Source organism: Euprymna scolopes, chromosome 3 (genome assembly GCF_053919585.1).
Source record: "Euprymna scolopes isolate OS-2025 chromosome 3, ASM5391958v1, whole genome shotgun sequence".
Taxonomy (NCBI): domain Eukaryota; kingdom Metazoa; phylum Mollusca; class Cephalopoda; order Sepiida; family Sepiolidae; genus Euprymna; species Euprymna scolopes.
This window is the reverse complement of record NC_136484.1, coordinates 72,369,303-72,389,541: the sequence shown is the minus strand read 5'-3', so window position 1 is coordinate 72,389,541 and position 20,239 is coordinate 72,369,303. Positions and strand designations below refer to the sequence as shown.

Below are 20,239 nucleotides of genomic sequence, written 5' to 3'. Positions count from 1 at the left end.
GTCCCTGTTAGGCACAATCCAAAATAGTAGCCCCTTACTTTCCAAGTGGCAAAAAGCTTTGTTTGTAGTGGAAAGAAGTAAAAATAAAAATGTTAATTGTTAAAAAAAAATCAAAAACTGGTCAAAATGAATATTAACACTTGAATAAAACAAAAAACAAAAAATGGAATACATTTTAAAAATCGAAAAAGAAAATGTATATTGTTATAAAAATCAGAAACTAGAATATAAATGGCACATGCCAAAACAAACCTGAATGCTGGAATGAAACTGGAGAGAAGAGTAAAAACAGAACCATACAGTTAAAAAAATTTGAAAATGGAATGTATATTAATAAAAACAAATCTGAAACCAAAGCAAAGAGTAAAAAGGAAATAATTAAAAAAATAAGTTAAAACTGGAACATGCCAATACTATGCAAAACACTTTATTGATTTATTAATTCATCACAAGATATCGGGACAGACTACAGGACAGATGAGAGATAACTCTTCCCTTAATGTTGTCTCCTAAAAATTGTACATCTCATTTTTATGGCTTCAATCATGTTATTGAACAATTTAGATTCAGTTTATTAATATTTCAGTAAGAAAAACCACTGTTGAGAGACCAAAACTTACTTTCATCATGGGCTCTTTCAGTACCATATTATGATGTGAAATAACACTCTCAAGGTGCAGTATCATAATACCATAGAATCAGCAGGAGTACTAGTAGTGTGCAACGTGTACAAGTACCCATAAGGGACACCACCCAATAGTAAGCTCTGCTTACCCATTATCCTATCCTTGTAATCTTTTTGGTTTATTTATCTTTCTTATACCTAATCTGTGTTCCATGTTTTCCTTCCATGGTTCTAATCTTGGGCCCACATCAACCATCTAATACTTTCAATATTTACAACAATTTTGTGCTATTTTCTATATTTTAATAAAAACATTCATTCCTTTATGAAATTAAAATGTTATATCATTACTGAAACCAGCAACAACATTTTAAAATGCTCGAGGCGATATAATTTTATCCTGTGATGCTAATTCTGGCATTGTGGAATTTAAATTCTTAATGACTGTCCTAGAACAGTGTGAAAATGTTCTCTTGGCATCTGATCATTTCTCGGCTATCTTTTAAAATTTTTATCTTTTCCGAAGCTTTTTTGTTCATTTGCTTTTTACTTGATGATGATTCAACAAAGAATCAAAAACGTTTACAATACATATGGAATATATATTATATTTTTTTTATTTTAACAAAAGATAATCATGAAAAAATTAAAAAGGCATAATTAATCTGAAGAACTTTGCTATTTTGAACAATGTTTGCTTATGTATGTAAGTTAGACTTTTCGTCTATTAAAAAAGGATAAAAGTTATAATCCGTTCACTTAGATGAGTGTTTTATGTCAAATTGATCATTGAATATGATTAAATTTGTGTTCATTTTTGCATTAAATACTAATCCCTAACTGTGCATTGAATGGATACCATAATTCTTAGTTCACTGCATTGTAGTATAGCAAAGGTCCATACAAAATTTGAACCATATCAGACAAGTAGTTTCCAAGAAAAAGTGGAATGGACAGATAGACAGACAAAGAGAAAAATATATATATAAATTTAAAACAAAATAAATATAGTTATATATGAGTTTATTTACCAGTTCAATAAGGAACAAATATCATAGAGAAAAGTGGGGTTATAGAAGTTCTTTATGCTATGCCATTTTAAAGCCATCAAAAAAGAAGAGAGATAGGTTACAGATATAAAGAAATGTGATGTCTAGTTTAGGATACATTAGGATAGAAAATAAAAATAAAATAGAACGATAATATAGAAAATAAAGACAAAAAATCAAGGATAAAAAAAAACTGTAAGGCAGTTATATAATGGCGGGGAGACTTATGGGTATGAATAAAATAGGGTGTGTTCTACTAAAAGGATGGAAAAAGGAGTGTGTGTAAAGCAATATATTATACGTACGTATGTATAATCTACTTAAGAAACATTTGTTAATTCAAGGATAGTTAACTGAATAAGATAGATATTCTTTATCTTGATTATTTTTTCAAAAACCTAACAAATTAATAAAAATCAAACTAATATAATTTTTTTAAATTCTAAATATTATGAAGTCTTTAGCTTAATTTTATTGTTTTTTTTATTAGCTTTTGACTAATTTTCAGAAGAATTTTCAAACAATTTTTTCAAATATGTAAAAGCAAAAATAAATAAATAATCTTTAACATTCAACAAACAACAAAATAAAGAAATTTGAAGAAGCTCATGTGATGTAATCGCCTTCAAATCATGCAGCTTGTAGTTCGCTAGAAAGAATGATCAACAGACCAAACAGGCACAGAATGTCTATATCATTTAATTATATACTGGCCTCTGTTCAATCTTGAGAGACAATGGATACTCCCTGTGCCCCATTCCAGTGGCAAGAAAAAGTGTAAGATCACTGGAAACTGTTGCACATATATCACCTGATATTTCTAAATGGTCAGCCATTTTGTACTGACGAGGCTCATGGTCACTTAATTTCAATGATCTAAATTTGTGCACACATCGATAAAAAAAAAACCATAAGATACTTACTTATAATATTCCAGAACTGGTTTTGTTTGTCTATTGTACGTTTCCAAACGTTGTCTCACAGTCTCTGGTTTGTCATCATCCCTTTGGACTAAAGGTTCTCCAGTGACATCATCGATTCCCTGAATTGACAAAATAGGTTCAATATGGCCAACAGAGATAAAATGAAGTATCTGTCTGCAATAATGTAGAACATATCAAGATAAATTAGATGAATTCTGAAGTAATGGTAAGAAAGAAATCAAGAGGTAATTTTCACGGGGAATCCCATATGTACTATTTAACAGAATTTGAACTGCATATTGATAATGTAAATGTTATATGCAATTTCTTTTTTTTCGTGTTGAGTTGAAAAGTCAGTAACAATAAAATGCCTAAAAATGTATAACAAACAAATAAAAGCTATTCTTTTCAATTAGTGATGGAACAATTCCAATATTTTTCTTGATTCCAATTCAATTATCGATTCGGTTCTAGATTCTGATACAATTATCGATTCCAATTTCTTTTTAAATTTCTCAATATACAGTTGTTTCTTTGTTTGTATTTTAAAGGGAGTGAATTGCCTAAAAAATCATGTAATATGTGCATATATTGTTGCAAGCATAAAAATACATCTGTGTGAGTGATTGATTAATTGTAGTTTTAATGATCTTTAAAATCAATAAATATTTGTCATTTCATTTTTAATACATGCCATGGGAAATTAAGTTTTAAATGAATAAAAACAAAAGTATAGGCACGAATGTTTTCAGATTCGATTCCCCCCAAAAGTTCCCAATTTTTTTTTAATTCCAATTAATCCTGTTAACACTACTTTCAATGCTAACATGTTATTGGATTGCCAAATTGACTGAATCTGGCCAGCATAGAGGAATGTGCGCAGAGTTCTATGGGATAGTCATGTTGAAAGAATGGATGAGAGTTTTTGTTTAGTAGATGTAGAACAGTTGAGATAACATGTTCAGTTCAAGAAAAACATGTGAGAAAGTAATAGAAATGCACCCAAGGGAAAGAAGAATGGGAGTTCTTGGATTAGTAGATGTAGAACAGTTCAGATAACAGATCCAGTTCACAGGAGAAGTCCAAAGGAAAAATTGGGAGGAGAGAGATAAAAATGACCTTGAGAGAAATAAGGATGAAGAACTGGCCAGAGATAAGTTAGTTTGGATGTCAATTTCTTAAAACCATCCAATGCATGCCAGCATGTAAACCAGACATTAAGCCGATGCTGATGGTGCTTTATGAGGTCAGTAGTTTTTTTTTTAATTTTTAAAATTTCTTTTCTATTGAAATTACTTGTAGTATATCGCAATGAAAATACATGGTAAAGCGTTTAACTTACAGGAGTTTTAGGAGGGTTGAATTCTGTGTTATAAACTCGGCCACTGGGCAGATGTGTCCATCTTCCCTTGATTCGATCAATAATAACTTCAAAAGGAACATTAAGACTGATTACCATATTCACCGGTTCGGATTTGTGTAAATCTATAGCCTGAGCAACAGTTCGCGGAAATCCTGAAAGAAAGCCAAAAAATGATAAAATTATAAAAGAATCACGGAGAAATCGATCCAATAAAGGAAAAAGAGAAAGCATGTATTGCCAATAGAATTATTTATAGATTTATGAAACATTGTGTCATGAATATGTACTTATGCGTTCACTAGACAGGCTGTGATCATCCAAAAACTTTGTGCCAGTCCAAAGTTGTTGTTTGATTGAATCAGTGCTGTAACAAAGAATTCTCATTCCAAGCAAAACCACAAGTTCAATTTTTAAATAATAGATATTTATTGTTTTTGAAGATTTCTAGCAACATCCGTTTTCTTAGGTTGAATATCAGACAAACAGAACAAAATCTTTTATCCTGGCTAACTTAAAAACACCAGTCCAACTTGACACAACAAACCCTCTGTCACTGAAGACCACCTTGCCAACGACCTCAAATAGCCAACATCAAGAGTCTTTGCTTCACCGCCGGGAGGCCAGCTCTGATTGCCTCTCTTGCTATCTCCACCCCTGACTAATTCTGGCCTTTATTAGTGCCCACCATTCAACCACCCAGAAATTGACTACTCAAAATATCCACTGGAGATAATGGCCCTGCATTCCTATTTAATGAGGTACTTATTTTTTCAAACAAAGAAAATATCTTTTGGGTGGTCAGACTCCAGCCAAAGACTTTTTCAGTTCTGTGCTCCCTACTTCCTTTGGCCAAGCATCCCCTGCAACGTCTGTCATCTATATGCACCACTAAAATAAGCAATGCATGTTTACAGCATTAAGATTAGGTTGCTTCAATCATGAAAAAATTAATTTGCAAAACCAGTCAAATATTTTAAAAATGAAAAGGCAAAAATCATAAAATTAATGTTTTTCTTCTCTCTCTCTCTCTCTCTCTCTCTCTCTCTCTCTCTCTCTCTCTCTCTCTCTCTCTCTCTCTCTATAAATTAAATAATATTACTACTTGTGATGATATTCCTATTTTTTGGTAATGGACTATTTGAATCTTTTTCTTTTCTTGATTACCTTTTACTAAGAGAGAGCTTTTGACTGGTTTTGCAAATTAATTAAAGAGAGAGAGAGAGAGAGAGACTGAAATGAGAACAATAGAGTATGGATAAAATAGAAGTATTGTGGGCCAAACAACAAGCAATGAGAAAGGGTGAAAATCATAGAAATTTAGTAATAAATGAATCACTTGAGTTGTTTGCAAATTACAGCTAAGTAAAACAAATGAAATGGAAGTTTTTTAAAAACTGAGTAATACTTTAGTATGTATTTGGTGATTAAACTATATACAAAAAGTCATAGCCAGGATATGGGATATGTGCAGGTGTCATCTCTGAAAAGAAAAGAAAGAAAAAAAAAACGAGAAAGAAAAAAAAACGAGAAAGAAAAACAGTTTTTGTTTTTATATTGTGCACAAAATTTCAGGAGTGAATATTTTTTGCACTGTGATTGGTTGAAAGAAATTGCTGATTTGAGCTTATGTTCAATTAAGAGTTCAGATGTAAAAACAACAATTGTGATATTGTTGCTGCTACTTCTAACACATACATAAAATAAAAATAAAAAAATAATTATTTGAAATTAGGATTTATTTGAATATTTCAAAACTAAATTTAAGCAATATGTGATCATTTCTACAGTGCCAAGTTTTATATTCCATGAATGTCAGTAGAGTTCAACTCTGTGCAGACACTTACGGCTACAAGCCTTACACAATGAGATGGAATGCTTACCATACTCTCAGAGAGAAAAAAGGAGCTTTGAAAGCATAACAGAACTCAACTGTGTATGAGTTAAAATGAAGATTGGGGTTGGTCAAAAAGCTTGTCATACTGTCCACAAATTTTTAAACTATCATTTTTCGTCAGATAAACGGACTAAAGGAAACAGACATGAGTAAGACTTATAAAAAGAAAAAAAAAATGGAAAATTTTCTAGCTTTTGAAGAGTGCATTGTACTGAAAGATCAAATTTTAAAATATCTCATCTCCCTAGGCTTAATATCAGCAAAATGAAGAATAAAAGGGGAAAGAAATTACTTTGAAAAGAATACATTTTATCATAATTTTTTACTTTAGAAAATAATAAATAAATGATTTTATTCCTTTTAGAATTGCACTCTTGTTTTAGTTTTCAATTACTAATATTAAGTATTCAAATAAGGTTATTTTTAAAATATTTCTTTTCAAATTTCTATTTTAGAATTATGTTTTGGAATTTTTGAAATGAGGATTGACTGTTCATATTTGGATTTTTTGGACTACTGTTCTTATCTTGAGCATTACTTTCACGTTTCAGTCAATGTAACATTCTACGTTCTCCCGGTGGATCTTGTTGATAACAGTTGTACTAATGTAGAAACAAACACATCATTTGCTTAATGAAACAATCTTGAATTTGATTAGTCACTTTTCCATTTAAAAGTTTTGGAAACGATTCACATTTCCTTTGTTGTGGAAACACAATACACAGTGTATCTTTGCTTATTTACTGATTAAATGTCAGGTATATTAGGTTCTGTGTCGGCTTCTAATTAATTTAATAGACCATCATGGCACGTTAGTGCTGGCAAATGTATGTATAACAAATGTTGTTCTGCAAGGGTTATTAGATAAATACCAGTAGTTAGATCTTGTTAGCAAAAAGAATTAAATCTTTCTTTAGGTTTCATAATAATTAAAAGTTTTGGAGACAATTTACATTTCCTGTTAATAACCTTCATTGTGTTGTAGGGAACCAATTCTTTTTTTTTTTTTTTTTTTTTTTTACACAGTGATCAACACTTATCAAGGCCCGGAAGCCACTCAGGGATAAGGGTTATTGCAAGTACATTACGTTAGTGTGGAGATTTGATGAAGTGTTTACTTAAGGGGGCGGTTCATTAGGAATTTGTTAACATTGGACTTGAAGACATCCAAGTTGTAGTCCGGTGGGAAGCAGGCAGACGGAACAGAGTTCCACAGGTGTGCAGTTCTAAGAAAGAAGCTTTGTTCATGGAATCCGCGTTTTGATTTAGGCACAGATATAGAGTGGGGGAAATTTTTCACAGTGGATTCAGCTAGACGGGTGTTTTTCGTGAAAGATTGGTGAGGGGGGACCAGAGATTGGAGTTCAGACGAGCACCTGCCATGGAAATAACGATAAAACAAGGATAGGCTCGCAACGTCTCTTCTGTGGGAGAGAGGTTGCAGGGTAGAGAAAATGGCATCCCCCACTAAGCCACGAAGTCTATTTTGTACTCTGTCAAGGCAGGATAGGCTGTTTTTAGAAGCTCCTGCCCAGATATGGCAACAGTATTCCATCCTTGGACGTACTTGGCTTTTATATAGATAGAGAATTGCATCAGTAGTGAGATATCTTCTGGAGCAGTAGAAGGATCCCACCATCTTTCCAGCGACCTTGGCAACAGACTTGATGTACGTGTTCCATTTCAGATCAGGAGTAAAGGTCAAACCCAGAAGCTTGTCAAAACACGGGGCCTCACCCAGACGAGAGCCTCCATTCTAATTGACGCCAGATGGGGATCAGAGCGTTGATGATGTAAGGATAGGAGTTTGGTTTTGGATGCATTAAAGGTACATCTTCCCCCACTGAACCATGCGATCGAGATCAGAGGAGAGACAATCAGAGAGAACTTTGTCATTTACAGCCTTTGATGTGTTGCCGTAGATGGTCGTGTCATCAGCATAGATGTCAACGAATGATTAAAGTATGTTTTTAGGGAGGTCATTGATGTAGATCAGGAAGAGAGTTGGGCCCAGGATTGACCCCTGAGGGACTCCAGCATTTATATTGCAAGCCTCCGATTTTTGTCCATCTACCACTACTCTTATGAGCCTATCGAAGAGAAATGATTTAATGATTGAGAAAACATTTCCAATTATACCGTAGCTGGAAATCTTGTGAAGTAGACTCTTATGCCATACCTTGTCGAAGGCCTTTGATATGTCAAGAGCAATTGCCCTAGAAAGGAAGCCTTTATCAAGAGATTCACTAATACTGTGAGATATAATCGTCAGCAAATCTGCGGTAGATCTTGCAGAGCGGAAACCATATTGTGTGTCACTAAGAAGGTTATTCCTGCTGAGGTGGTTGACTATTTCTCTATTTAATATGGATTCCAGCAACTTACTCATAACACACAGGAGACTTATTGGTCTGTACTGAGAGGGAGATGACTTATCACCTGAATTCTTAAATACAGGGCAAACTGATGAGATCTTCCAGGGAGTCGGAAAGCACTTCTCCTTAAGGCAGCGCTTAAATAGTTTCGTAAGTATGGGAGCAAGTTCTGGTTGAAGCTTTTTTAACACTATAATTGGGATGCCATCAGGACCAGTTGCTTTACTGGAATCTAGGTTCTTGATTAGCTTGGCGACCTCATGCACGGATATTTGTATGCTACCTAGCTTGTTCTGTGTTATAGGAGGAAATATGGGGAGTTGATGGCCTTCGTCGCATAGGGTAGAATTAGCTGCAAAGTTCTTTGCAAATAGTTTGGCCTTGCCTGACGCTGACGAGATGACCTCTGGTCCATTGATAATGGTTGGGATAGAACACACACTTCTGTTCAGGATCCTATTTGTTATTTGCCAAAACTGGTGGGAACCAAGCTGCTGATCAGCTACCTTGGATTTAACAGACTGGGCATATAGCTCTCTTGCATTTTTTATTACTCTTTTACAGCGATTGCTGGCGGTCCTGAAAGCAGCTTTAGTCTCAGTGCATCTATTACGTTGGTAGCTATGGAAAAGTGATTCTTGTGGTGCTTCTGAGGACTGCTGAGTTGTTTGATCGTGATTGTGTCCGAGAAGGATCAGAGAGTATTAAGAACACCACTCCTGCCACCAAATAATGAGGAAACACTCGTGTAACCAATGTTCCTATCTTAAATGTAGAGTAAATACTAAATCTATAATGTAAAAGCGAAAATGTGTGTGTGTGTGTGTGTGTGTGTGTGCATTTTTTGTGTATGTCCAGCAAAGGCTTTTTTCAGAGGGGGAGGGGGGGCATTCTTTTATATGCTACCTAGATTGTAATATCTAAGATTTACGAAACGAGCTCATGTGTATCTTTAATTTCAGCGACTTTTACGCACTATTTTCGAGATTTTTTTCACTCGCCACGTGTTTGTTTCACTCTTCTGTATAAAAAAGCGAATCTGTGAAAGTGAAGTCATTTTCGGCCTTTCGTGCCAAGATGTCCCAGAAAGCAATCAGCTTTGCTCAATGTGGGGGGGAAAAAAACATGTCATATCAGACAATTGGTATTCATTTGGACTAGGTATCCCAAACTAGCCTAGTTTAGGATGCGAAAACTAGTAAATAAAGTTAAATTTCCCTTAACTTTAACTTACGATATCTCATTTATTTTTTGGGTTATTTTGATAAAGTTTGGATTGAAATAAAATTTAATCTTTTTACTTTATAGATATATAATTCTTTTTCTTGTGTCTTTAATAGTTTTTTTTTTTCGGGTTACTTCAAGTTATGTCACTAATTTTGGTGAACGCGGCTTTATTTTTATTTATTTATTTATTTTTTTTTTTTTTTACACAAAAACAATGGTTGTTTTTCAAATTTGGTGCGTGCAATATTGTGAGTCTCTAGGTATAAAAAAGTACCATTTTAAAGAAAAAAGGTCACTTATCAATATAGTGAGCTTAAAAAAAGGTTTTAAGTTGTTTTTCACAAAAAAAATCCAACTTGAAAACTTCAGGGACAGAAATATGAAAGTAATTCAATTGAAAAAATTACGAAAATTGCAGCGTTTTGTAGAGAAATATCTCTTTAATAATCTGTTGGTGTCTTATTACTATGCTCATAAATCAAGGAGCGCCACTAATAAAAGTGAATGTACCTACACATCGAAATTTACAACTTAATGTCAAGTGACCATCACGAAAATCAACTGTCAGCGCGAACGAGCCGCACAAGTACAACCCAACGAAAACGTAAACAAACAACTTGTTTCACTATGGATTTGTTTTTGTTTATTTAAAAGTTATAGAAAGTTATTGTTTAAAATAATATTTTTAGCACAACAAGCACGTGAATAAAAGAAATGAAAATTTACAATTTAAAAAATAATGTTAGTTGTTTATTTTCTATATATCTTCTTTCAAACTTTCATATGTTCTTTGCCTTATCTTCTTTCAGTTGGATAAACTTCAGCATTGTTAAATCATCTTTTAAAAAAATTAAACTGGGTACATTTTAAACCAAAAAAACATTTTTAGTTGTATGTGGGTGTGACGGAAATATTTTTTCATTTTAAAAAATGTGCCTCATTTTTTTGTTTACTTATTTTTCTTATTTTCTGTCTGGCGTTTTTGATATATCTAACATTTTGTTAAATTAATTTTTTATTAGACTGTACTTAAAAAAAAAAAATTAACAAAATATAGCTAAGTTTTAAGTTACGTGCAACAAGTCATGTGTAAATAAAAAAATTAATTTCACGTAAAAATGTGCATTTGTTTTGTTTATGTTCTATTGGCCGTTTTTGATAAATTTGAAGATTTGTTAAATTATTTTTTAATTACACTGTACATTACTTAAAAAATAATAACTGAAAATATAGTTAAGTTATATGCATGTGGCGCATAAATGAAGAAATTAATTTCACTGTAAAAATAATTTTTTTTTTATTTAATAATTCCCGAGACGCTACTTCTACAGTTTATCGCCGAAAATGGAGACACCATTTTTTTTCGCACACCTGTCGTTAAAATCCGAGGGAGAAATCAGTATTTTAAACTATGATCGAATTTAGAAATGAATAACAAAAAATTAAACTAGAGATTAATTTCTTCTGGAAAGAACTATAAAAAAAAAGTAAATAAAGAAAGTGAAAGAGAACATATATCCGTAATTATTTAATTGAAAATGTTTTGACTGAATTAATGAAAACAAGAAATATTTTTCATGAAACATATATATATATATATATATATATATATTATTAAAAACAAAAAATGAAAAATTATTAAAAACAGAAAATGAAAATGACATTCATAATTGTCTAAACTGGGCAAGCGCCATTTGAAAACCAAAACATTTACTGCATAAAAGTTTATCGAAATATAATTGTAAAACCATTTATTGAAAAGTTTGTGTAAATTGTCTCCAAAACTTTTAAAATATAATTTTAATAAAATAATTTTGTAATGAAAGCAAATTGGATTTTTATAAAATAGTTTGTTTTTTTCCGAACAAATAAATAATTTTAACGAAACATGTTTTTTTTTTTTTTGCTTTACTTAAGCAACTTTAAAGGGTCAACAACAACTTAATTTAAATGAGGCTGAAAAATCATTATCCAGTTTAATTTTTTTTGCTATTTATTTCATGCTTCAGTCATAGTTTAAAATACTGATTTCTCCCTCGGATTTTAACGACAGGTGCACAAAAAAAATGGCGTCTCCATTTTCGGCAATAAACTGTAGAAGTACCCTCGACACCTATCAGGTGTTTTTGATAAACTTGAACTGAGATATCTCAAGGTTGTGTTAGGTGTCAAAATCAACACCAGTGGAAATAAAGTTGAGCTGGAAGCTGCTCTTTCTGACTACTTAAGAATCCAGTTAATTCATTTCCACCTATAAAGCAAAAAAAAAGGTCCCTTAGTGAATCTGCTGAACATTCAGATAACTCCTGCAGTTGTGATGAAGAACCATCTCAGGATATCTTCAGTTGTCATTTACAGCCTTTGATGTGTTGCCGTAGATGGTCGTGTCATCAGCAGGGAGGTCATTGATGTAGATCAGGAAGAGAGTTGGGCCCAGGATTGACCCCTGAGGGACTCCAGCATTTATATTGCAGGCCTCCGATTTTTGTCCATCTACCACTACTCTTATGAGCCTATCGGAGAGAAATGATTTAATGATTGAGAAAACATTTCCAGTTATACCGTAGCTGGAAATCTTGTGAAATCAAGGACAATGGGTTGCTGTCTACTATGACACCAATTTTAACATTGGCCAAGTCATTGAGGTTACATCTGCATCCAGCGCTGTAATAAAATTTTTATCGCAAACCAAAGGTAGAAAAGATTTTTTTCGATAGCCTTTGTCAGATGACATTGTACAGGTAGAGTCAGCATTTGTTTACAGATGGGGTTTTGAGGTAATGCCAGTTTCAAGTGATGGTAGAAATTGGAGTGTTTATGAATTCTTTCATAAGCAGAAGCTTATGAAAGAATTCTGAGAGAAAATCAATAAGGAAAGGAATTGTAGTAAGACCTCTGCCTATAAAATATCTTACTTGTTTACTTGTCTTTTAAGTTGAAAGTTTTCCAATGCTTGAAAAAAAAAAAAAAAAAATGACTTGTGACTTTTTGTATAATAAATTTCTGAATCTTATTGTTGTTGGTCCTTTTTTGGCGAGTTTAAATTCCCCAAAGTAAAAATTTTTCTCTGGCAAACATTTTTTAGAGTTCCTCACCCAAAAATGAGTAAAGTTGCAAAGTTTTAAGCTTCTACCTCCAATGGTCACATTTTTACAGCAATTTCAGCAACGTATACTTTTGACTCATTTTTTAACCCTTTTTTGCCCTTTTCACCAAATTGTCTGTTCGACTGATTTTACATGGTCCATAGTTGAGTGGTTTCATCAATTTTTCTTTTAATTATAAATTATCTTGATCTCTAATGTGTTATGAATCATACTAAGAAGATTCAATACATTAGGTATTGAAATGAAATTGATATGAACAGTCAAAGTTGCATTCCCGTGTCATATTTGCACTTTTTCCCCTGTTGGTAGTGGGATTTTGTCTAGTGTTTAGGTTGGTTTCAACTAATAATTATTGCTTTCATTAGTATTTATTTTTATTTACCACAAGATGACATTACATTTATAAGAATTTTTCACTTGTTAGTAGCTTAAATTTTTGTTTTAGTTGCGGTCGCATGGGCACTCACTGCTATTTTGATTAAAATAAAAGTTTTGATTCATTTTTTTTTAGGGGGGGTCTAGGTTGTCACATACTTCTTCCGTTCTTTTCTGGGGGTTTGCTCGATATCCTTAGTATACCAGCTGTGTCCAAACCGAATTTCATATCCACCCAGACAGCGCAGGGTATCCATGCTAGTCTATAATATAAATGACAAAATCTTTTATCCTGGCTAACTTAAAAACACCAGTCCAACTTGACACAACAAACCCTCTGTCACTGAAGACCACCTTGCCAACGACCTCAAATAGCCAACATCAAGAGTCTTTGCTTCACCGCCGGGAGGCCAGCTCTGATTGCCTCTCTTGCTATCTCCACCCCTGACTAATTCTGGCCTTTATTAGTGCCCACCATTCAACCACCCAGAAATTGACTACTCAAAATATCCACTGGAGATAATGGCCCTGCATTCCTATTTAATGAGGTACTTATTTTTTCAAACAAAGAAAATATCTTTTGGGTGGTCAGACTCCAGCCAGAGACTTTTTCAGTTCTGTGCTCCCTACTTCCTTTGGCCAAGCATCCCCTGCAACGTCTGTCATCTATATGCACCACTAAAATAAGCAATGCATGTTTACAGCATTAAGATTAGGTTGCTTCAATCATGAAAAAATTAATTTGCAAAACCAGTCAAATATTTTAAAAATGAAAAGGCAAAAATCATAAAATTAATGTTTTTCTTCTCTCTCTCTCTCTCTCTCTCTCTCTCTCTCTCTCTCTCTCTCTCTCTCTCTCTCTCTCTCTATAAATTAAATAATATTACTACTTGTGATGATATTCCTATTTTTTGGTAATGGACTATTTGAATCTTTTTCTTTTCTTGATTACCTTTTACTAAGAGAGAGCTTTTGACTGGTTTTGCAAATTAATTAAAGAGAGAGAGAGAGAGAGAGACTGAAATGAGAACAATAGAGTATGGATAAAATAGAAGTATTGTGGGCCAAACAACAAGCAATGAGAAAGGGTGAAAATCATAGAAATTTAGTAATAAATGAATCACTTGAGTTGTTTGCAAATTACAGCTAAGTAAAACAAATGAAATGGAAGTTTTTTAAAAACTGAGTAATACTTTAGTATGTATTTGGTGATTAAACTATATACAAAAAGTCATAGCCAGGATATGGGATATGTGCAGGTGTCATCTCTGAAAAGAAAAGAAAGAAAAAAAAAACGAGAAAGAAAAAAAAACGAGAAAGAAAAACAGTTTTTGTTTTTATATTGTGCACAAAATTTCAGGAGTGAATATTTTTTGCACTGTGATTGGTTGAAAGAAATTGCTGATTTGAGCTTATGTTCAATTAAGAGTTCAGATGTAAAAACAACAATTGTGATATTGTTGCTGCTACTTCTAACACATACATAAAATAAAAATAAAAAAATAATTATTTGAAATTAGGATTTATTTGAATATTTCAAAACTAAATTTAAGCAATATGTGATCATTTCTACAGTGCCAAGTTTTATATTCCATGAATGTCAGTAGAGTTCAACTCTGTGCAGACACTTACGGCTACAAGCCTTACACAATGAGATGGAATGCTTACCATACTCTCAGAGAGAAAAAAGGAGCTTTGAAAGCATAACAGAACTCAACTGTGTATGAGTTAAAATGAAGATTGGGGTTGGTCAAAAAGCTTGTCATACTGTCCACAAATTTTTAAACTATCATTTTTCGTCAGATAAACGGACTAAAGGAAACAGACATGAGTAAGACTTATAAAAAGAAAAAAAAAATGGAAAATTTTCTAGCTTTTGAAGAGTGCATTGTACTGAAAGATCAAATTTTAAAATATCTCATCTCCCTAGGCTTAATATCAGCAAAATGAAGAATAAAAGGGGAAAGAAATTACTTTGAAAAGAATACATTTTATCATAATTTTTTACTTTAGAAAATAATAAATAAATGATTTTATTCCTTTTAGAATTGCACTCTTGTTTTAGTTTTCAATTACTAATATTAAGTATTCAAATAAGGTTATTTTTAAAATATTTCTTTTCAAATTTCTATTTTAGAATTATGTTTTGGAATTTTTGAAATGAGGATTGACTGTTCATATTTGGATTTTTTGGACTACTGTTCTTATCTTGAGCATTACTTTCACGTTTCAGTCAATGTAACATTCTACGTTCTCCCGGTGGATCTTGTTGATAACAGTTGTACTAATGTAGAAACAAACACATCATTTGCTTAATGAAACAATCTTGAATTTGATTAGTCACTTTTCCATTTAAAAGTTTTGGAAACGATTCACATTTCCTTTGTTGTGGAAACACAATACACAGTGTATCTTTGCTTATTTACTGATTAAATGTCAGGTATATTAGGTTCTGTGTCGGCTTCTAATTAATTTAATAGACCATCATGGCACGTTAGTGCTGGCAAATGTATGTATAACAAATGTTGTTCTGCAAGGGTTATTAGATAAATACCAGTAGTTAGATCTTGTTAGCAAAAAGAATTAAATCTTTCTTTAGGTTTCATAATAATTAAAAGTTTTGGAGACAATTTACATTTCCTGTTAATAACCTTCATTGTGTTGTAGGGAACCAATTCTTTTTTTTTTTTTTTTTTTTTTTTACACAGTGATCAACACTTATCAAGGCCCGGAAGCCACTCAGGGATAAGGGTTATTGCAAGTACATTACGTTAGTGTGGAGATTTGATGAAGTGTTTACTTAAGGGGGCGGTTCATTAGGAATTTGTTAACATTGGACTTGAAGACATCCAAGTTGTAGTCCGGTGGGAAGCAGGCAGACGGAACAGAGTTCCACAGGTGTGCAGTTCTAAGAAAGAAGCTTTGTTCATGGAATCCGCGTTTTGATTTAGGCACAGATATAGAGTGGGGGAAATTTTTCACAGTGGATTCAGCTAGACGGGTGTTTTTCGTGAAAGATTGGTGAGGGGGGACCAGAGATTGGAGTTCAGACGAGCACCTGCCATGGAAATAACGATAAAACAAGGATAGGCTCGCAACGTCTCTTCTGTGGGAGAGAGGTTGCAGGGTAGAGAAAATGGCATCCCCCACTAAGCCACGAAGTCTATTTTGTACTCTGTCAAGGCAGGATAGGCTGTTTTTAGAAGCTCCTGCCCAGATATGGCAACAGTATTCCATCCTTGGACGTACTTGGCTTTTATATAGATAGAGAATTGCATCAGTAGTGAGATATCTTCTGGAGCAGTAGAAGGATCCCACCATCTTTCCAGCGACCTTGGCAACAGACTTGATGTACGTGTTCCATTTCAGATCAGGAGTAAAGGTCAAACCCAGAAGCTTGTCAAAACACGGGGCCTCACCCAGACGAGAGCCTCCATTCTAATTGACGCCAGATGGGGATCAGAGCGTTGATGATGTAAGGATAGGAGTTTGGTTTTGGATGCATTAAAGGTACATCTTCCCCCACTGAACCATGCGATCGAGATCAGAGGAGAGACAATCAGAGAGAACTTTGTCATTTACAGCCTTTGATGTGTTGCCGTAGATGGTCGTGTCATCAGCATAGATGTCAACGAATGATTAAAGTATGTTTTTAGGGAGGTCATTGATGTAGATCAGGAAGAGAGTTGGGCCCAGGATTGACCCCTGAGGGACTCCAGCATTTATATTGCAAGCCTCCGATTTTTGTCCATCTACCACTACTCTTATGAGCCTATCGAAGAGAAATGATTTAATGATTGAGAAAACATTTCCAATTATACCGTAGCTGGAAATCTTGTGAAGTAGACTCTTATGCCATACCTTGTCGAAGGCCTTTGATATGTCAAGAGCAATTGCCCTAGAAAGGAAGCCTTTATCAAGAGATTCACTAATACTGTGAGATATAATCGTCAGCAAATCTGCGGTAGATCTTGCAGAGCGGAAACCATATTGTGTGTCACTAAGAAGGTTATTCCTGCTGAGGTGGTTGACTATTTCTCTATTTAATATGGATTCCAGCAACTTACTCATAACACACAGGAGACTTATTGGTCTGTACTGAGAGGGAGATGACTTATCACCTGAATTCTTAAATACAGGGCAAACTGATGAGATCTTCCAGGGAGTCGGAAAGCACTTCTCCTTAAGGCAGCGCTTAAATAGTTTCGTAAGTATGGGAGCAAGTTCTGGTTGAAGCTTTTTTAACACTATAATTGGGATGCCATCAGGACCAGTTGCTTTACTGGAATCTAGGTTCTTGATTAGCTTGGCGACCTCATGCACGGATATTTGTATGCTACCTAGCTTGTTCTGTGTTATAGGAGGAAATATGGGGAGTTGATGGCCTTCGTCGCATAGGGTAGAATTAGCTGCAAAGTTCTTTGCAAATAGTTTGGCCTTGCCTGACGCTGACGAGATGACCTCTGGTCCATTGATAATGGTTGGGATAGAACACACACTTCTGTTCAGGATCCTATTTGTTATTTGCCAAAACTGGTGGGAACCAAGCTGCTGATCAGCTACCTTGGATTTAACAGACTGGGCATATAGCTCTCTTGCATTTTTTATTACTCTTTTACAGCGATTGCTGGCGGTCCTGAAAGCAGCTTTAGTCTCAGTGCATCTATTACGTTGGTAGCTATGGAAAAGTGATTCTTGTGGTGCTTCTGAGGACTGCTGAGTTGTTTGATCGTGATTGTGTCCGAGAAGGATCAGAGAGTATTAAGAACACCACTCCTGCCACCAAATAATGAGGAAACACTCGTGTAACCAATGTTCCTATCTTAAATGTAGAGTAAATACTAAATCTATAATGTAAAAGCGAAAATGTGTGTGTGTGTGTGTGTGTGTGTGTGCATTTTTTGTGTATGTCCAGCAAAGGCTTTTTTCAGAGGGGGAGGGGGGGCATTCTTTTATATGCTACCTAGATTGTAATATCTAAGATTTACGAAACGAGCTCATGTGTATCTTTAATTTCAGCGACTTTTACGCACTATTTTCGAGATTTTTTTCACTCGCCACGTGTTTGTTTCACTCTTCTGTATAAAAAAGCGAATCTGTGAAAGTGAAGTCATTTTCGGCCTTTCGTGCCAAGATGTCCCAGAAAGCAATCAGCTTTGCTCAATGTGGGGGGGAAAAAAACATGTCATATCAGACAATTGGTATTCATTTGGACTAGGTATCCCAAACTAGCCTAGTTTAGGATGCGAAAACTAGTAAATAAAGTTAAATTTCCCTTAACTTTAACTTACGATATCTCATTTATTTTTTGGGTTATTTTGATAAAGTTTGGATTGAAATAAAATTTAATCTTTTTACTTTATAGATATATAATTCTTTTTCTTGTGTCTTTAATAGTTTTTTTTTTTCGGGTTACTTCAAGTTATGTCACTAATTTTGGTGAACGCGGCTTTATTTTTATTTATTTATTTATTTTTTTTTTTTTTTACACAAAAACAATGGTTGTTTTTCAAATTTGGTGCGTGCAATATTGTGAGTCTCTAGGTATAAAAAAGTACCATTTTAAAGAAAAAAGGTCACTTATCAATATAGTGAGCTTAAAAAAAGGTTTTAAGTTGTTTTTCACAAAAAAAATCCAACTTGAAAACTTCAGGGACAGAAATATGAAAGTAATTCAATTGAAAAAATTACGAAAATTGCAGCGTTTTGTAGAGAAATATCTCTTTAATAATCTGTTGGTGTCTTATTACTATGCTCATAAATCAAGGAGCGCCACTAATAAAAGTGAATGTACCTACACATCGAAATTTACAACTTAATGTCAAGTGACCATCACGAAAATCAACTGTCAGCGCGAACGAGCCGCACAAGTACAACCCAACGAAAACGTAAACAAACAACTTGTTTCACTATGGATTTGTTTTTGTTTATTTAAAAGTTATAGAAAGTTATTGTTTAAAATAATATTTTTAGCACAACAAGCACGTGAATAAAAGAAATGAAAATTTACAATTTAAAAAATAATGTTAGTTGTTTATTTTCTATATATCTTCTTTCAAACTTTCATATGTTCTTTGCCTTATCTTCTTTCAGTTGGATAAACTTCAGCATTGTTAAATCATCTTTTAAAAAAATTAAACTGGGTACATTTTAAACCAAAAAAACATTTTTAGTTGTATGTGGGTGTGACGGAAATATTTTTTCATTTTAAAAAATGTGCCTCATTTTTTTGTTTACTTATTTTTCTTATTTTCTGTCTGGCGTTTTTGATATATCTAACATTTTGTTAAATTAATTTTTTATTAGACTGTACTTAAAAAAAAAAAATTAACAAAATATAGCTAAGTTTTAAGTTACGTGCAACAAGTCATGTGTAAATAAAAAAATTAATTTCACGTAAAAATGTGCATTTGTTTTGTTTATGTTCTATTGGCCGTTTTTGATAAATTTGAAGATTTGTTAAATTATTTTTTAATTACACTGTACATTACTTAAAAAATAATAACTGAAAATATAGTTAAGTTATATGCATGTGGCGCATAAATGAAGAAATTAATTTCACTGTAAAAATAATTTTTTTTTTATTTAATAATTCCCGAGACGCTACTTCTACAGTTTATCGCCGAAAATGGAGACACCATTTTTTTTCGCACACCTGTCGTTAAAATCCGAGGGAGAAATCAGTATTTTAAACTATGATCGAATTTAGAAATGAATAACAAAAAATTAAACTAGAGATTAATTTCTTCTGGAAAGAACTATAAAAAAAAAGTAAATAAAGAAAGTGAAAGAGAACATATATCCGTAATTATTTAATTGAAAATGTTTTGACTGAATTAATGAAAACAAGAAATATTTTTCATGAAACATATATATATATATATATATATATATATTATTAAAAACAAAAAATGAAAAATTATTAAAAACAGAAAATGAAAATGACATTCATAATTGTCTAAACTGGGCAAGCGCCATTTGAAAACCAAAACATTTACTGCATAAAAGTTTATCGAAATATAATTGTAAAACCATTTATTGAAAAGTTTGTTTAAATTGTCTCCAAAACTTTTAAAATATAATTTTAATAAAATAATTTTGTAATGAAAGCAAATTGGATTTTTATAAAATAGTTTGTTTTTTTCCGAACAAATAAATAATTTTAACGAAACATGTTTTTTTTTTTTTTGCTTTACTTAAGCAACTTTAAAGGGTCAACAACAACTTAATTTAAATGAGGCTGAAAAATCATTATCCAGTTTAATTTTTTTTGCTATTTATTTCATGCTTCAGTCATAGTT

At 33.0% G+C, this 20,239-nt stretch overlaps 1 protein-coding gene across 4 annotated transcripts in view; it reads right to left on the bottom strand.

The window, feature by feature from the left end:
• Positions 1–20,239, bottom strand: part of LOC145256166 (GTP:AMP phosphotransferase AK3, mitochondrial-like) — a 410,511-nt gene that overhangs the window by 365,759 nt on the left and 24,513 nt on the right. For all 4 annotated transcript variants that reach the window (XR_013863940.1, XM_080114767.1, XM_080114762.1 and 1 more), the window contains exons 3-4: positions 3,940–4,112; positions 2,598–2,716 (exon numbers count right to left, since the gene is read on the bottom strand). Coding sequence is in view for 3 of the 4 variants with exons in the window: in XM_080114767.1 (XP_079970893.1) it covers positions 2,598–2,716; positions 3,940–4,112 (292 nt within the window). In the remaining variant the exon portion in view is untranslated. The remainder of the gene's footprint in view (positions 1–2,597; positions 2,717–3,939; positions 4,113–20,239) is intronic.